Here is an 18,527-nt window from a genome sequence, read left to right as displayed (position 1 = left end):
CCTAAGAACGTTGATGTCCATTTGGAAAATGTAAACACTTGAAAAGATTTTTTCATGAAATCATTGCTAAACTGAAAATTGTTATCAAACTAATTGCACAATTCTCCTCCAATGCCAAGTGAGTCTAACACAAAAATGAGTGATTAGAATGTGTGATTTATTGGGACCACCCTAATAAAACGCATTATCCTTTACCAACATGCGGTAAAACCCACTTTTAGATCAATGCAAATGTTAAATTGTAAAACTGCACAATAAAACAAAGCTGCCTCTTTGAAAGCTTAACGCAGTGCAACTGTATTAAGTGCCAGTTTGACTTGTGCAAATTCCCTGTGCATGGCAATTAATCATTCATTTGAATGTCAATCAGGAGGCGTGTATGCGTTTGTGCATGTGTGTGATGCTTCATCAGCTTTTCATTCAAGCAACATTTGGCCTCCAGATGAGAAAAGCTGCAGAAGGGTTAGTTGGAAGGAAACTACAAGATAATTAATGCTCAGTTTTGATTGCCACGACAGGTATTAATTTCACCATATGCTTATTAACCGTGGGCGTAGTTTGCAGCACTCTGAGATTGTAAGGTATAATTATTAGCAGCTGTCTTTATGATGCAGTGTAGTTTTACAACCACAATGGTTAACTTGGAAATGAATGAAAACATCTCTGACAGCGCCAATCAAATGAGCATGACTGTTGATGCCAAGTGGGAGACATTTATTCACTTCTTTGCAGCTTGCTTGTACAACAATAAAAACACTTTGTGTTTAGTAGGCGCCCATTAATAAAATTCATGCCGCACTCCAGATTAAATCCAAATTAAGTCGTCTGGGAAACATTCAAATCCATTCCACAACACAAAAGAAAACAGCCACCACTAAAAAAATAAATAAATAAAGACAAAGTGCAATCAAAGGTAAACTAATGCTGGACAATGTGAATTATTTGAGATTTACATTGTACCATTGTGGCTGTACCTGTCTTTTTTTTTTTTTATCAACAATGTCCACATATACAGAACTGTGATGTACAAGCAGATTCCTTAAGATATATATAATACAAAATTCTCCATAAAAACAAAAACACACATTCTAAAAGGACAGTTCACTCAAAACATTGATAGTTAAAACTTATGTTATTGAGATCAATGAGTAAAAGCAGTGGGCTGTGGTTTAATTTTTCTTAAATAAGAAGAAAAGGTAAGTCAAAATATAGTCATAAGTGTGTCTTAATTTGTCATTGACAAAGAAGAAAAAAAAAGTCAAACTGGCCCATGGAAAACCGCTGAGGAATGTCAATCAGTAATTTAGATATTTGCTGCTCTCTTGTGGTGAAAGTGTGCTAATACACACTTGTGCCGCCTTGTGACAAACCAGTTTGAGCTTGGGACACAAACGTTACAAAAAAAAAAAAAAAGAAAAAAAAAAGACAGTTATATAGAGTTAAGATTACTTTTGGTCATTTTTACATTTGATAGTGTTGTAAGCATTGGACCATTGCTTGGTGCCTATTCAAGACCATCCAGTTTTAAAATAAACAAAACAAAATAAAATAAACAAACGTAAAAAAATGTCACTCATTGACACAACCTTTTAAACCATTCAACTACAAAACTGTAGCCATTATTTCATACAGTATATACAATAAAAATATATACAGAAAAGAAACAACATGCTCTATCTTACAATAATTATCCATCCATCCATCCATCCATCCATCCATGTCTATAGTGCTTGCCGTCATTTGACAAACAGCCATTTACACTCACACACGCACCATCACTGAATGGGAATTGTACCAACACTGCATCCATGGCAGATTTTTGACATGTGCAACGTGTGCAGCCGCACAGGGTGGTGCTTCTTGGGAGGGGACCAGTTGGCTACATAAAACCATTCACATTCACACCTATGGACAAGTTCGATTTTTCAATTAACCTAACATGCATATTTTTGTAATGTTGGAAAAAAGAAAACATTTGCAGAGATTCGAACACCAAGCTATTTCACCATGCGGCCCCACCACAATTTACAAAAAGCCCTGAGTATCAGTCATGCCAGTAGTTTATGCACACAGCGCACCACCGTTTGTGTGCTCCAAAAAAAAATATATATCTAGGGTACAGTAGATCCATGATGGTGTTGTGCAAGTTTTTTTTTTTTTTTTGGTTACAAAACAAAACACCAGTGTTAAATTTATGGGGTACAAAAAGGAATGAATGATCTTGTTTTTCTTTTTCAATTGTTCAACGGGGGATAGAAGTCTCTTCACATATCCAAATGACTTGTGTAAAAGGACCAAACAGGAGGAGAGCGAGAGCTTTTGTTGGTCAACACACTTGAGAAGTACCAGTAAGCACACTGGACGGACATCCAGTGGAGAATGAAGACGTGACCTGTTTGACGTGGTGGCAGCTCACAACACCCCATCCTCGTCTGCTTCTTTTTGCAGCTGCTGGTATTTCCTTTTGAAAAATCCAAACTAGAGGAAAAAATGCACACAGTGAATGTCACTGACTGTCAATTTGATATACATCCACTAGATGGCAGTAGAAAAGCATGAACTGGATTGGGGAGAGAGAGCATTTTATGACTGCTTACGCCATCATTTGTAGGGCACAAATCCAGTGTGAATAAATAGCTCAATTGCGCCATGATTTGATGATGCTTGCTTACTAACTGACGGAATAACTAGCAAAAAGATTAATGGATTAACTGACTGACTGAATAACAAGCCGACGGACTGAAAAACTCACTGACAGACAGACTGATAAACTTACTGAGTCTGTAACTAACGAAAGAACTGGAAAAAAAAGAATGCCTAATTCAGTAACTAAGTTACTAACTAAGCGGCTGATCATCTAGCCAACCAACAAACTAGTCACCAGGGAATAGTGTCTAACTCAGTGACTAATGAATTGACCTGAATGACCAACTGACTAAATTATATATGACCAACCAACCAACCAACCAACCAACCGGTCAAATGAGCAGCAAAAAGACAAAACAATCTAATTAACTGGCTGATGGTCTAATTGACCAGCTAGCTAGCTAGCCAGCCAGCCAGCCAGCCAGCCAACCAACCAACTAACCAACCAACCAAGCAACCAAGCATCTGTCTAACCAACAGACCAACTGTCTACTAACTAACCAACCAACCAACCAACCAACCAACCAACCAACTAACTAACTAACACATTGGTTGAATGAGTGACTACTGGCTGACTGACAAACTAATTAACAGACTGTCTAATCAACTAGCTTTCTGACTAATTCACCGACTGATCATCCAACCAGACAAGCACTCAGCAACTAACTAACTAACTAACTAACTAACTAACTAACTAACTAACTAACTAACACATCGGTTGAATGAGTGCCTACTAGCTGACTGACAACTAGCTTTCTGACTAACGTACTGACCGATCATCCAACTAGATAATCACTAACTAACTAACTAACTAACTAACTAACTAACTAACATATTGGTTGAATGAGTGACTACTGGCTGACTGACAAACTAATTAACAGACTGTCTAATCAACTAGCTTTCTGACTAATTGACCGACTGATCATCCAACCAGACAAGCACTCAGCAACTAACTAACTAACTAACTAACTAACTAACTAACTAACTAACTAACTAACTAACTAACTAACATATTGGTTGAATGAGTGCCTACTAGCTGACTGACAAACTAGCTTTCTGACTAATGTACTGACCGATCATCCAACTAGATAATCACTAACTAACTAACTAACTAACTAACTAACTAACTAACTAACTAACTAACTAAGCGATTACCAATCTTTTGGAAAACAGAGAGCTCCAGTCTATTCCTGTTACTGGTCAAGAGATATTCTGAAATGTGGACATGAGCTGACCTTCCACAGCAGAGCAACAGCCAGGCCCAGCAGCACCAGTCCACCAATCACGCTGCCAACAATCACTCCCACCGGAACGTCGCCCGTCGCTCCTGGTTTACTCACTGTGACCACCACCTGTTAAGACATCAGGTCAAAAAGTCTTCCATACATGATGTCCCTCTTGAATTCATGAACCTGATGCCATGTGACTTTACCGGTAGCTCCTTGAGGCGGATGATGAATAAGTCGGGGTTGGAGCTCTCGACCTCAACTGTGGAGATCAACTCCGTGGTCTGATAGGCCGCCTAAAACAGACACATATGGTGAGCTTTAAAATGACCACCAAGTTGGTACAACATGACCTCATTAAGGTGAATACCGTAATAAATGTGCCACTCCAAATCCTTGTTTTAACTTTCACATAGTAGTCCCTCTTAACTTCAGCGTCTTTGAGGAGACATTTGATCCGCTCGCACTTTGCACTCTGACAATCCTGGAAATGAAACAAGCAACATGTCAGCCAATACTAAGTAAAAGCACAATAAAGGGTGTCACATGAGTTCAATTATGACGTTCTGTGAAGCGACCAACCAGCTTCTCGATTCCTCTGAGACTTTCCTCGGTGAAGGAAGCTTGGTGGTCCTTGACACCGATCTTCAGTGGGTCCACCAGGCTGCCGGAATCACAGCTGACAGAACCGCCCTGCTCAAAAAGTAATTGGCGTTCTATTACAGCAACAGGCAGCTGTTAATGGCCCTCACCATTAATATATGTGACGACTCACGACTTGCGTGTCCACACTGGTGAGATACAGGAGCGGGTTTCCTCCCTTGGTGCTCATTGGTAGGGAGATGGTCAGGTAGAGGAGGCTGACTGGAAAGTTTCCTGTTGAAACCTTTGAAATGAACCAAGTTCAAGTGGATTTATGCCTTGAAAAAGTCACATTAGGAATGTTCGAATGTGTTGTATTTCATTATTTTACCTTCACAGTGAAGTTAAATTCGGGTCCAATGTCATCCAATGTTTTCACCCTTGTTTCAGGTGCAGTGGTTGAATTTGCAACATAGAAGTTGATGTTTGACTTCCTGCAAAAAATAAAACAGGAAATACATTTTTTTAGTTATGTATGTGCATGGTTCAAATGTCCTTAGTATTTCATTTAACACAATAAATAAAACCTTTCTTTCTGATGATGAGTCACTGATATGTCAATTTGCCGCAGTATAGCGCCAACTATTGGCGCGGAGGACTTAATGTCAGATTTTTCTTCGCTTTAGGTATTGCTGGACGGTTGGTATATATATAATATATATACCATATACCATATATATAATATATGCAGCCTCCATGAGTACCCGATGCCTAAAAAATAAGGCCGTTATCGGCCTGATACCTGGTATCGTTCCCATTCGTGGCTTTTAAAATCATTTCGATAGTGGGCATCTGTCGAACTTCCTGTTCGTGCTGACCACGAGTCCCTACCTTGTGATTCAAACAAATGAGTGAGCCTTGACTGGCATTAGTCAATTATTTTATGGCCTAATGAGTGCCCAATTGTGCCCAGCAATGAGTTTCCAATTATGATGTTCTATTATGTGTTATTAGAGCTTTTTTATAATTACTCATTGATATTTTGCGTTGTATATGATATTTATAAAACTGTTGCAAAAAAAATAATAATAATAATTGAAGAAGTGTTTTGTAATCTAAGTAGTGGGAGGCCCACCTACTGTTTTTTTTTTTTTAAATAAGTTTATAATAATAATAATAATAATAATAATAATAATAATAATGATAATAATAATAATAATAAAAAACTTCACCTGGATAAAACAATGCCTGCATCATATTGAAGAGGAATGGACATGTCCACTTTATTGTCTGCGGGTACCTGCTCTTTACTATCACTGGAAAGCAGCAAAGGACAAACATCACAGAGGGATTGATTTATTGTCAAATAAGAACAGAGCAATATTATTTTTCCTAGTCAATATTGCCAATAGTTTACCTTTTAGCCTCAAACTTGACCTTTGCCCGATTCAGCGGCTGATTGAGGTTGTATTCGAAATTGAGCTGAAATTTCATCTGAGAAGAAACAAGACAGTTTCAGCAAACTAGCACACGTGGAAGAGAAAAGAAAGAGCTGAGTTCAGTTGTATTGCACTCACCATTTGGTCTTTCTTCAAGGCCGGGTATCCCACTTGACAAACGATAGTTTGCTCTTGCGTTGAGGTGCATTTCACTCCTTCTGTCTGTAAAAGATTCAGTCCATATAATTGTACCGTTACATTTCTTAACCAATTCAAACGATTACAGTGTCAAATTATTTGGCTCATTCATTTTCCAATTCCAAAAATTGCCACTTTTACCCCAAATCACATTTTTACATATTGGGAAGTAATTTTCAACAGTACCCAATTTCCCATTTTCCCGGAAGTACAGTCTCCAAATGACCACTTTTCCTGCAATTCCATATTTCCCAAGACAACATTCCCAAATTAATAGAGGCAATCTATAATTTTCCTAACCCTTCCACACTTAATATATGTAGGTTCATATATATTATGTGAGCAAAGTACCAGATAGATTACATGGACAGATGTAAAACACCAATCAGAATCGGATTTTTTTCTATTCAGTTTGTTGTTTTGCAAAAGTTAGCATACCACCTGATAGCATATAATCAGTGCTCGCTAAATTAGGACGGAATGCATTGAAGAAAAAAAGTTCTTAGTTGGCACGTTCTCCAGCTCCAAAAATTTCAATAAATTCTACATTATTTCATTTCAGCATCAACGTTTCAACATTCACACGCCGTTTCTATGGAAATATAATAATAATAATAATAATAATAATAATAATAATAATAATATAGAAAAAAATACATAGTTACTACTTACAGGAGGAAATACAGAGGAGTAGAAGAGGTTGCCCGAATGTGTGGCCAACACTTGAGTGTTATAAGCATTTTCTTTTTTGTTCTTCACGGTGACCTCGAAGGACAGCTCCCGCTTATTGGAGCTGACCAGAAAAGGAGCTGAGCTGTAACACATACAGTAAGCTCACATTATGGGATGCAATCAAAGCCATTCAAATTGTGCATTTTGGCAATCAAAACACATTTTTTCCCCATAAATCAACAATGGTCAATTAATTATTTGATCAGCAATTTTCCAATGTTAATTAAGGACAATGCATCCAGAGACGTAAACATGTCAAAATTGTAATTGACAAACTATTTTGGGCCATGCAATATTATTTAAAAAAATAATTTGAAAAAAGTAATAATTTTAAAATGTGACTGTGGTTTTGAAAAAAAAAACAAACAAAAAACATGGGGACATACTAGACAGGTTAACCCATTTAATAAATTTTGAAATAATTTATTGAATAATCAAGAATGTGAGACAATTTTCATTGTTTCATTGTTATGGCCGAACGCTAAACACTATAAACATCAAATAGACAACGCCTAGACAAGTTGTGGTTTTATGGGTTAAGTATTAAGCAACCCTTATAGTTAAACATTTACACAAACCATTCTTAAAACTGAGTCAGGTCATTGGCGTTGTAAAGATATGATAAGATAAACGCACAATATGCTGTATGCCTCCTCCAGTTAAGTCAACCTCACCTGGACCCCTTTGTGTCAGTCGTCACACTCAGCACCAGATCACTGACACACACCTCATCCGAGCCACAGTCTTTAGTGAAGGGGATCTGAAACAGGTTAATTCTTTATCACTCAAATGTCATATTTCTCTACATACAGTGCTTCCCAATTTTAATTGAGCTAAGGTGGGGAAAAAAAAACAAAAACACGCAGTGCAACCAACAAACATTTTTTTTTATTTTTATTTTTTAATATACTGTATAAATAAAATTTGAGGTTTTCCTGGTCAGGAACCACTGCTTTAATACTGCGCGTATCAATGTTTGAGTGGCAAAAGATTAAAAACTTCCTGTATTGCAAAAGTGAATATGTTGTAAAAGGTGAGCACTTATGTGACTCATTCAGGTCCTTGAAGACCGTAATCATCAGGTTATATGTCTGCAAAATAACTATTAACTCTGGAGCCTCAAAGAAAAAAAAAAAAAAAAGAAAGAAAAAAAAAAGTCAACTTACGAAAAACTCCCAGGCGGTTGGTGAGAAGATGTCAAGGACTGGGTTAGCGTTGGCGTTCTGCTGCTCTATTTCCACCTTCAAACTGACTGAATTGACAAAATCTGGTGTTTCCTAATAGAAAAATAAACATACAAGGTGATCATTTCAGTCCAACAAGTTTGTACTGAGCACAAGTTTTAGGTCTCATTTATATTTGCTGTCCATGACCTTACAGTCTACTTTTCTTTAGTATCAATATATCTAAGAAAAACAAAACCCCATCAAGGCTCAAAACTGTTAAAAAAAACTAAGAAAAACAAAAAACATTACATTTGCTTTTCCTTGTCCATCTGTAATAGTTAACTAGTGGGACGCATATCTCCTAGAACTCCTACAGATGGCCACAAGGGGGCGCAAACACACACGACAATGTTTAACAGTTATGCTTCTACACAATAAAAAAAAAAAAAAAAGCGTTGAGGTAGCAAGTTGCTTCCCTAGCAATGCTGCCCTGTGCGACCTCACAACACGCACATGCCAAAAACCGCCATTAAACTATAATGTGAGTCTAGTTTCCATTGGATGATGGCGTAAATGTAAGTGTATTTGGATGTTTGTCTCTATGTATGCCCAGTGACTGAGAGGCGACCATTCCAGGTTATCGTTTGCCCTTGCTCAAGGTCAGCTGTGATAGTCTCCAGCTTCCCGGGAGCTTCAACAGAATAAGCAGTATAGAAACTAGACACCTGTACGTAGACTTGGAAATCTTGACACTGTACTGTAGATGATATTTTGGTGTTCTCTGTAAGCAGACGTTCATTGTTTTTCATGAAGAGCCCTCTGGAGGTCACACGAGAAGCCTGCAAATCGGCGTCCAGAGTCAATGTGTAGGTGATATCTACAAAGGAAGAACACAATTTCGAGTTCACCATTACACTATGTAGTTGAAAATAAAATAAAGTTCATTTGAATTACCAATGGGACCAACAGGATTTTGGGGTCTAAAGGTTGGGTTGAAACAGAGTTTGGTGTCGAAACATGACATCTTGCGTCCACTAACGTCACAAGGTTTGCTGAAAATGTTGATCTTCTCAGGTTTGAAGGAAGCAGTGGCTGCGAGCGTGGCCACACCTCGGGACCTGGAGGACGATTAAAAAAAAACATGAGCTTCATCCGTTCATCTATTTTCGACAGGGGGTGATTGCCAGCTGACTTTTTGTGTGAGCGACTTTACCGGTTGTAAAGTACACCCTGGCTTGGTTGTCATTTTTTGTCAAACAACTTTTATTCATTTATTTATTAAAGTTGTTAACTGTGTCTCACCAAAGCTGGACCACTTTTCCATATGCACCCACTGAGATGTCAGTGAGAGTGTCATCATTCAAGTCCTTGTAGCTATCGAGGGACCTCCCAAAAAACTTCACTTGAGGGTCCATTTTCGAGCCGTAAATTTTCTGGGAAAAGAGGAAACGAGTCATGGATTGGAATTTGCATCCATCGTTTATCACCCTACAAGAACATGTCTGTACCTGTGAGAACTGCTTGTCTAATGTCTTCTTCCTGCCATTGTAGACGTAGACGACACCTCTCCCTTTGTCCTCTAGGGGCGCTCCAACAACAACATCATTGTAACCGTCGAGGTCCAGGTCGGGGATTGCCGACATGGCCATCCCGAAACGCGCGTTCTCAGTGGGAGGAGAGCCGATGAGGAATCCTTGTTCATTCAGGATACCCTTCAGATAAGAACACAGAAAATAACCCGGATGAGAAGTGATGCTAACAGTCTCTTGAAGAGATCTACTGCAGGTCACAAATCAAACAATTCAGATAACCGAATGATAATTATCTTGCTCATCTAAAAACAGATACTGTCTACATTTCCATTTTATCATTTCATTTTTATTTCATCTTATTCACAGATAAGACATTATAAGTGGCATGGTGGCAGCTTAGCGCCCTCTATTGGCCAGCTGCCACAGCCCTGGGATGGTCCCCATACAGATGAACAAACATTTCCATCCATCCATCCATCCATCCATCCATCCATCCATCAATCATATAATAATATTTATTACTATGTTAACATAACAATAATTGATATAGAAAATGTACAATATTTAATATATGATCATTTAAATGGCAGTTTTATTTTTTATTGTATTAAATAGTTGGTTAATTTTATTTTTTGTAAAAAAAAAAAAGAACAAAAAGAGAAGACAATATCAGTTAAAAAAGTATTTGAAATAAACTGTTAACATTTAAAAACTTGTATTAAGCAATTGGTTAATTAATTGTTAAACGTTAACATGAAACTAATTCATTATTTTATTTTTAAAACTAACAGAATATTACATAATTTTACTTTATTTATTTATTTGTTATTATTGTTATTTTTTTTTAATTAATCTTAGCTCATCCTGGACCATTTAAAAAAAATGGCCATTGAGTACAAATATTGCCCTTATAACCCCTGAACAGGATAAGTAGTAAACAGTAGAAAATGGATAAATGGCTGAACGTTGTTACCTTGGTGACCGTGAAGAGGTAAACACGGCCTTGCTCTCTCTTCTGCTCGCTCATAAACATGGGCGCGCCAACCAGCAGCAGGTCCGTCACCCCATCTTTGTCCACATCCAATGAACACAGGACGCCGCCAAAATAAGCTCCGATCTACAACGCAAATGCCTCCGCTGCTCACTACTGTCTGCTTCAAACTGATCAACGGCATTTTCCGGATTCTGGATGGTCGGAGTACCTGCTTTCCTCGTTCCGAATCGATGATGGTGAATTGCTTCCGAGAGTTGAAGCTGTAGACGATTACTTGTCCGGAGTGGTTGGAGCGAGGCGCACCAGCCACAAAATATTCTGTCGTGCCGTCACTCAGCATGCAGACAGAGTAACCTGCAATAAGTCAGGTAAAACATCAAGTACTTGAAGTATGCTGTATGTTGTGGCTAGTCATCATGATGATATATGATGCAATATTCAATACCCAGTAACGAGCTGTGATTTCTATCTTGAAGTGTTCCCTCAAAGGCTGACTCCGGGAGAACGTCCACTTTTGAGCCCGTTTGGTGGACGACAGTCCCAGCCCAACCATAGGCACCCACCGCTCCCAGCATCATCATGTCCTTTAAAAGCAAATTGAACAAAAAGCTGTGAAGCATTTTTTTTTTTTTTTTTTTTTTTTTTACTGCTACAGTATATTTATTTTATTTATTTCATTGTAGCTGTTATGTATGTCAATTGTATTAAGTTGATTGTTGACTAATTGGATCTCGAAGCAATTGAGGCACAATGTCCTGTGGTCCAGCTGGTATGAATATTTCAAGATGAGGCAACTGGAATAGCCAAAGCTGGCCAGGTTAACCGCTATTTTCATCTACAACCAGCATAAGTTTGTACTCTTGAACCCACGCAAATGTATGAAGACAGTGTTAACTTGTTGATTGGACATTCAGCTGCTCCAAAGAGCGTTCGTTATAACTTGTAGCGATATCGTATTGTGAGTAAGTTAATACATTTGATCTTTTTTTGAATAATGAACAATACTTATTGTGACCTTTAAAAAAAACTTGCACTTAACAAATAAGATTATATTAAAATAAATAAATAAATAAATAAATAAATAAATAAATAAATAAATAAATAAATAAAACTAAAAGTAATAACAACTGAACTAAAACTAAGCATTTTCAACAAAAACTAAAACTAATAAAAACTAATAATAATTCTATTCTAAAAACTAATTAAAGCTAATTGAATTTGGGGGAAAAAAATGTCAAAACGAAATAAAATCTAAACTATAATGAAAAATACACAACTATAACAACACTGGTTATAAGCTAGCGACGTGGAAGTCGGAAGTACTCTGTAAAGTGGCCAAATCGAAGATGAGATGCCAAAAACAAGTGATTAGTGATTAGTTGACTTCAAACTTTAAATGTGCACGTTAGGTAGCAAATGCAATTCATTGAATAATATGATTAACCCCTACTCTCAACTAGTTTATTGTCTTAAAAGAAGACTATTTTGACGTCAACTATGGTATTTGTTACATTTAACGTTTCATTGTGAAAACAAGTGCTGTACAACATATCCATTAATGTAAAAAAAAAAAAAAAGACTATCCCAAGTATTTTTCTGCCATCTAAAATTGAAATTAAAACTATTAATCAAGCCAATTAATCATGTCAACTAATAACACGAGAGAGACCCAACATTTTTATGATTTTACAAAGCAAACAAAGATGACTATTATTTTTCCTTCACATCATCTGTTGCTAGGTAGAGTTTTTGAAGTTTTGCTCCAGGACAACTGAAAAATATAATTTTACAGGTGTATTTATGGTTAACATGATTGCTGTTTATAACATTTTACAATTCCAAGCAGCGTTGGGGAAATCCAGGTCCAGAAGGAAAACCCAGCCACAGATTGGCTTTAGCAGATGGAGACAAGCTTCTTCTTTTTTTTTTTTACCTGGGAAATTATCAAACGAAAGTATTGATGTACCTTTTTGCTGGAGTAGTCAGCGCTAAAGCCCACCTGCGACATCTCCATCTTGAAATTGTCGCCCCCCTTTCCTGTACCTTTAGTGAACACAAACAGAAAAGAATGAAAAGATGAGCGGACATGTCGAGACCTGCCTGGATAAGAATCAAACGTGACGTGCTGAGTAAATGACAACACGAGAAATAATATGCACCTTCTATGTTGAAGATGCGATTGCCCAGCGTTCCAGCGATGTTGGACAGGGCCGCCTCTTCGGACACGTTAAAAAAGTAATTTGCTGTGGGCAAGCTGGCGATGGATTTGATTTCTTTGATGAGGTTTTCAGTGTCGATGTTGTTTCTGGTGTAATAACCCAGCACCTAGGGAGAAAAGGAGAAAATAGTTCAGTGTGTGAGTGGCCAGCGAGTTGACTAACATCAGGAAAACAAAACACTTAAAAACTGAAGCTTACACAGATAGTGGAGTAAAAGTGGAAAAAACAAAACAAAACAAAACCCATAAGTCCAAAAATGGTCAATTTCATATTTCTTCAGGAAGCTACACTATCGGTCTGTCCCCTCACAGTCTGTTATTTTTGGAAATTATTAACCAATTTAAAATGTTAAAAACAGCTCATGATAACTTTTTGACATTACAATTGTCAAAGAAGTGTAAAACTCCACCCCTTTCTCACTCTGCGGGAGCTGTTCAGCATTATGTCGCCTCAAAATTGAAAGTCTGAATGTTTTTTTTTTATTTTTTAAAGAAAAAAAGAGAATTGAACTGAATTGAACTGGCCTGTTTTGTTAAAAACTGTTGATTTGGTTGCTGGTTCAGCGCAGAACAAACTGGTCAGCCATGAAGATTAATTTACGTGCCGATTACACTGCTTAGTTACCTCATAGTTTAATATCTTACAGTACAATTTGGAAAATAATCAGAGTTGTTTGTGTTTGTGAAATATTACATGCTTTTTGCCTGGTTACATTTTACGCTTTGATTAAATACAAAAAAACAACAACAAAAAAACAGGCCTGAATTTGACTTGAATAGTTCGTGACCCAGAACTTTTGTAATGAGGGTCTCCTTTTTTTTTTCTTTTTTTAAAATGTTTGGCTACTTCGTAATGTCCCTAAAAAAAAAAAATCCTGGCTGTTGACTGCTCCTCATTAGCGCTCTTGTGTCAGAGGAAACATGACAACTTGCAACTTACAGCGATACCGAAGCGTGTGATTCCTTGCTTTTCACATTCAGCGATGACTGAATCTCTGATGGCATAATCATGGGACTCGCCATCGGTGACCACCACCATGACTTTTGAAGCACCCGGCCGGCCACCGTAGGTTGGATTAAAACCCCACTGACTTCAGGGGAAAACACACACATGGATAAACAATTAAATGTGTATATGTGCACAGAAGAAGGTCATACTACAAGACTAACCTGGCATATTGAATGGCATGGAACGTATTGGTCAAGGAACCTTCCATTTGTTTGAGGTTGGATGCTGCATTCAGCAACTCATCTCTGGTTCTATACTGGTTGAGCGTGAATTCAACCTTGGGCTGGACGGCATACTGAATGACACTGACCTGGCCACACACAAACACGCATTGCGATGATGAGATGATGATTGTTTTTCCATTTAACATCCGCAAAAAAAAGATTCTAAACATGGTGTCACCTGCGTGTTTTGAGGTCCGATTTCAAGAGATGGTAAGAGTTTCTTAATGAAATCCGTCATTGGGGGCCAGGGATAGATGCTGTTGGAGCCGTCCAGTACGATCACAATGTCCATCGGCCCTCCGCAAGCTGGAGACGAGGATAAACAACATCTAAACTAAACAGCCTCACACAACTGACGCTGAGTATGATTAGGTGGTATACTATACAGTATTATATGCAGTGTATGTTGATAACAGTTGTTTTAGAGGCACTCACTCTGTACAGCAGGAGCGAAGGCAGGTTGAGGCTGAAAAAGGGGGCTCAGTCTTGAGCATATTCCAGGGTAGTAGTTTTGATCACCACACTTTTGTGCCCAAAGGGGACCACATACCTGTAAGATGGAAGAAAAAGTTTCCTTTTGAACAATTTTCTATTTTACGGGAGGCACTTGAGTCGTAGGGTAAAGTGTGAGATGCCGGAAATAAATAAATATAAATATAAATATCCATCCATCCATTTTCTGAACCGCTTACTCCTCACAAGGGTCGCAGGGGTTCCTGGAGCCTATCTCAGCTGGCTATGGCCAGTAGGTGGTTTACACTCTGAACTGGTCGCCAGCCACTCGCAGGGCATAAATATAAATATAAAAAATAATGTAAATATAAATATAAATATAAATATAAATATAAATATAAATATAAATATAAATATAAATATAAATATAAATATAAATATAAATATATGCTTCCTAGGTTTGGGGTCACATGTCCATGAAAACTATCAGTTGTATATAAATATGTATAGTTTGTATACACCCCTGCCAGCTGCATATATAATTGATGCCCATTGAAAAGCGTTTTTTCTTTTTCTTTTTTTCTTTTTTTAACTTAAAAAAAAACAACTATCATTCATTATGTATTTTCCATCAAAAAACGGAGAAAATGGGGGGAACAAAAATCCAAAATGAAAACATTTTTAAAATATGAAAAAATATTTTAATCTCCAAAATATTGGAGATTATTTTTTTTTTATTTATTTATTTTTATTTTTGTTTTTACTTCCATTCTGTGGATGTCGAACCATAAGTATGCAGGGGTACACTGTACAGTTAACACTATTGTTCAGAAGTTTAGGTATTACATACAAATGTTCATTTTTTTGGAAAGCTGAGCAAAAATATTTTTTTTTTACCACAAAAACAATATCTACACTTTAAACTATACCTGATTAATTTATCATTATTGTCGTGGATAAAAACGGCATGCTTTCATAGAAATTAATTTAAACACACAACATGGAAATACATTTTAGTTGGCCAATTAATTTCTGTATTAAAAATAATTTTGATTGTTTAATACATCACTTTTTTTTTAGATAAATTTGGGGTTTTCTCTAGCTGTAAACTCTAATCCTCAAAATTACATCTAAAAAATAAAAACACTTTATACATAATATATACTAAGGCGCTGTGTGTAGTAAAATCTAAATAATGAGTTTCACTTTTTTGAATCGAAGTATTAATTGTGATGCACTTGTATACAAGGGGAAACAATAAAAATGCACTATATTAATATAGAACAAAGAACTGAATGCAACATTAAAAACAATGTTACATCTGTACGTTGTTGACTGCTAATAATGCCAGCCACTGTCTCATGTAAGTGGTGAGATATTTTTTTCAGCATCCTCCTTTCACCCACTTCCTATTGTGTCCAGAAGAGCGTGAGATACCAACACATCCTTTTATTTTTAATCGGCCTGTTCAGTCTCCTTCCTGTCCCTCTGTTTGCATCCACATTCCTACCACAAATGTATTTCTTCTTTTTAAATGCACAGTATCGCCTTCACAATATTGTCAATTGATAGACAGACAGATGGATGGATATGTACCATCAGACCATTGACCGCAGGCATACGGGTCAGGGTCATGCCCAGAGACATGTTGACGTTGACGTTTGTCACATCTGGAATATTGATGGAATCTGTGGGGATATTTGAAAAGGGATTTTAGAATGACACACATTGTATTTGCTGAGAGAGCAGCAACAGGTGAGGCTCAAAGGTTAGAGCAAGAAGCCACACCTCACCTCCAAGGCTGAGCTTGTCGCAGCTGGTTCTGGACCCTGACACCGGACACTTGTACAAATCTCCCTTCCTGTTTTGAGTATAACCACTCCAAGGAGCACCAACCAGAAGCCTATATAGACAAAAACATTTATCTCATTGTTGCTTGTCACAGTGTTGTGGGCAAATAAAATTAGGCTTACTTTGTCAAAAAAAAAAAAAAAACATCACCTAAGAAGTATAAGCTGTATTCGGGTCAGCTTTCTCAGACGCTGAACACTCAAAGCTCGGTAAAAGCAAACAACTCACTCCTCTAGACGATGAATCAGTGTATGGTGAGGACTAATCTCATACTGAAGTCCTCAACATTCCCAACAACACTAACACATTTAGCAACGTCTGAAAGCATGAGGAAGTAATGACGGGTCATTGAAGAAAACCTGTGAATGATTGTTACCATTTGCCCTCATGGTTGGCAGCCTGTTGGACCGTGTAGCCAAACTCCTCGATAGGCGAACCGCTGAAAATCTTAGCCCCCGCAGTGCCCACGTTGAAAGAGTGCGAGAGGTAGATTCTGTCAGCTAGTGGAAGACACATGAATAAACAAATCGGTATTTACAGTAATACTAAGATGGTGCCATTTCCAACCTCTCGTACAATATAATAGGCCCACTTTTATCATTTATGAGATTTACCTTGCTTTTTTTTAAACTGCAAGCTCATTTAAGGCAAACACCAAATGGAAGCTTTTTTTTGTGGTGGAGATGTCTGCCTCACAGTTCTTTGATCTTGGTTTGAATCCTGGTTGGAGTTTGCGTGTTTTCCCAGTACTTACATGTATTTGTCCAAGTACCCTGATTTCCCTCGACATTTCAAGAGTACGTGTTTGATTATTGAAGATTATAAATCAAGGGTCACCTCCTTGTTGCCCACCGGCACAAAGTAACGCACCTCTTCCCCCCATGTATTACATATTAATACTTACCTGTTTCATAATTATGTGAAATCCTGCACGTGACCAGTGTTTACATAAATGAATATCACCGATTATTAGTAACAATAAAATTATTACAGGTAATTTGAGCACATTTTATTATTATTATTATTATTATTATTATTATTATTAAGAAGCGTGTATCACAGTAGTATATCCATTTGCATTAAGTTTTTTTTTTTTTTTTTTTTTTTTTTTTTTTTTAAGGGTGGCCCCTACTCTATATTGTCTATATTTGTGAACGGTGGTTTGTATGTCACCATAATGTGGATAAGCACAACAGAAAATGCAGGTGTCAAATATTACATATTGTAAATGATTTAAAGAAAATCCTGCAAATGTGAACGGGACAAAATGCCTCAGTATCAAGCAAAGAAGTTGTTTAGGAGCTTAATCAATAATGCAAGCAGTGAGCTTTGACTCAAGGTGGCAACACAAAACAAGAAGCTTGACAACAAATGTGAGGTTCTACTGCATATCGTGTGCCCACAAAGGAGCAAAATTGTGTTGCTCCTCCATAAACAGTAGGAAGTGCATCAATATGAAGTTGTGAACTTGCCCCTGCAGGACATGGACTCTATCACAGCCACACAAGTCCACACAGGCACAAGAGGTTAGGAATGTGAACGTTCACCAGCACAACCACGCCCGTTTACCCCCAACACTAACTAACTTGTACATCACTTTTTAAAATCACGTTTTATTTGCTACACTGCGGATACAAGAATGTCATTTCGTAACGCTGACGTATAATCGGAAATGTGATGCATTAATCGCCTTATCTGCTGCAGCCCATTTATAAGCAAAAAAAAAGGATAACATTATACGATTGTAAGGGAACATATAGGCTACGCATAGGGCAGAGACTTCGGAGCATGCGCATCCCAGAGGAGATAAATTCAAGGAGAAAAATTGTTCAGTACTCACTAATGACAATGAACACAAAGCAGACGACGAAGTACTCCATGGTCAACTTTATTCCATTTGACGGAAGCGCCTCAATGCAGCCGCAGCAGAGGCTCGGCTCGGTGATTAGCAGGCACTGACGCACGTTAAGAACCTGCGCTTCTTCTTCCTGCGTGTGCGTATGTTGTGTCTGTGGTAACTTTGACTCAGCGATGTACGTGCCCCTGATGCCTGAACTAGGAGGAAAAGGAAGCAAGTTAGGAAACAGCTACAATGCATGTTAATATAACTACAGCCTGTAAATGATCTGTATTATTTATTTATTTTTTTAAATAGTTGAGATTAAAAAAATAAATAAATAAAATACACAATTCGGTCACAACATAGGCACGTCTGCTTAACAGACAGTTTTGAGATCCGAAACAAGAGCTTACAAAA

At 37.5% G+C, this 18,527-nt stretch overlaps 1 protein-coding gene across 1 annotated transcript; it reads right to left on the bottom strand.

Moving 5' to 3' along the window:
• Window positions 1-691: 691 nt before the first annotated feature.
• Window positions 692-18,253, bottom strand: itga2.2 (integrin, alpha 2 (CD49B, alpha 2 subunit of VLA-2 receptor), tandem duplicate 2). Its single transcript, XM_077522782.1, has 30 exons — window positions 18,111-18,253; window positions 16,647-16,770; window positions 16,213-16,322; window positions 16,016-16,107; window positions 14,402-14,516; window positions 14,145-14,272; window positions 13,904-14,052; window positions 13,674-13,824; window positions 12,675-12,840; window positions 12,482-12,558; window positions 10,961-11,099; window positions 10,724-10,869; window positions 10,495-10,638; window positions 9,498-9,701; window positions 9,292-9,422; window positions 8,944-9,107; window positions 8,715-8,866; window positions 7,990-8,100; window positions 7,498-7,583; window positions 6,764-6,905; window positions 6,032-6,115; window positions 5,872-5,948; window positions 5,687-5,770; window positions 4,846-4,948; window positions 4,648-4,758; window positions 4,455-4,565; window positions 4,243-4,356; window positions 4,079-4,168; window positions 3,882-3,998; window positions 692-2,478 (listed from the first exon to the last, which is right to left on the bottom strand). The coding sequence occupies exons 1-30, from the start codon at window positions 18,148-18,150 to the stop codon at window positions 2,413-2,415; spliced, it is 3,528 nt and encodes a 1,175-aa protein (XP_077378908.1). The 5' UTR covers window positions 18,151-18,253; the 3' UTR covers window positions 692-2,412.
• Between the last annotated feature and the right edge of the window lie 274 nt (window positions 18,254-18,527).

This window comes from Festucalex cinctus, chromosome 5 (assembly GCF_051991245.1).
Source record: "Festucalex cinctus isolate MCC-2025b chromosome 5, RoL_Fcin_1.0, whole genome shotgun sequence".
NCBI classification, from domain to species: domain Eukaryota; kingdom Metazoa; phylum Chordata; class Actinopteri; order Syngnathiformes; family Syngnathidae; genus Festucalex; species Festucalex cinctus.
The sequence above is the reverse complement of the archived record's forward strand: the minus strand, read 5'-3'. Positions and strand labels throughout refer to the sequence as shown.

Bases quoted from the DNA above. Each gene is read 5' to 3' on its own strand.
- itga2.2 (XM_077522782.1), bottom strand. From the start codon at position 18,150: ATGGAGTACTTCGTCGTCTGCTTTGTGTTCATTGTCATTA. The intron at 7,584-7,989 runs GTAAGTTGACTT...AACCTGTTTCAG, and splicing joins CAACCGCCTGGGAGTTTTTC to ATCCCCTTCACTAAAGACTG. The intron at 6,906-7,497 runs GTGAGGTTGACT...TATGTGTTACAG, and splicing joins ACTGACACAAAGGGGTCCAG to CTCAGCTCCTTTTCTGGTCA.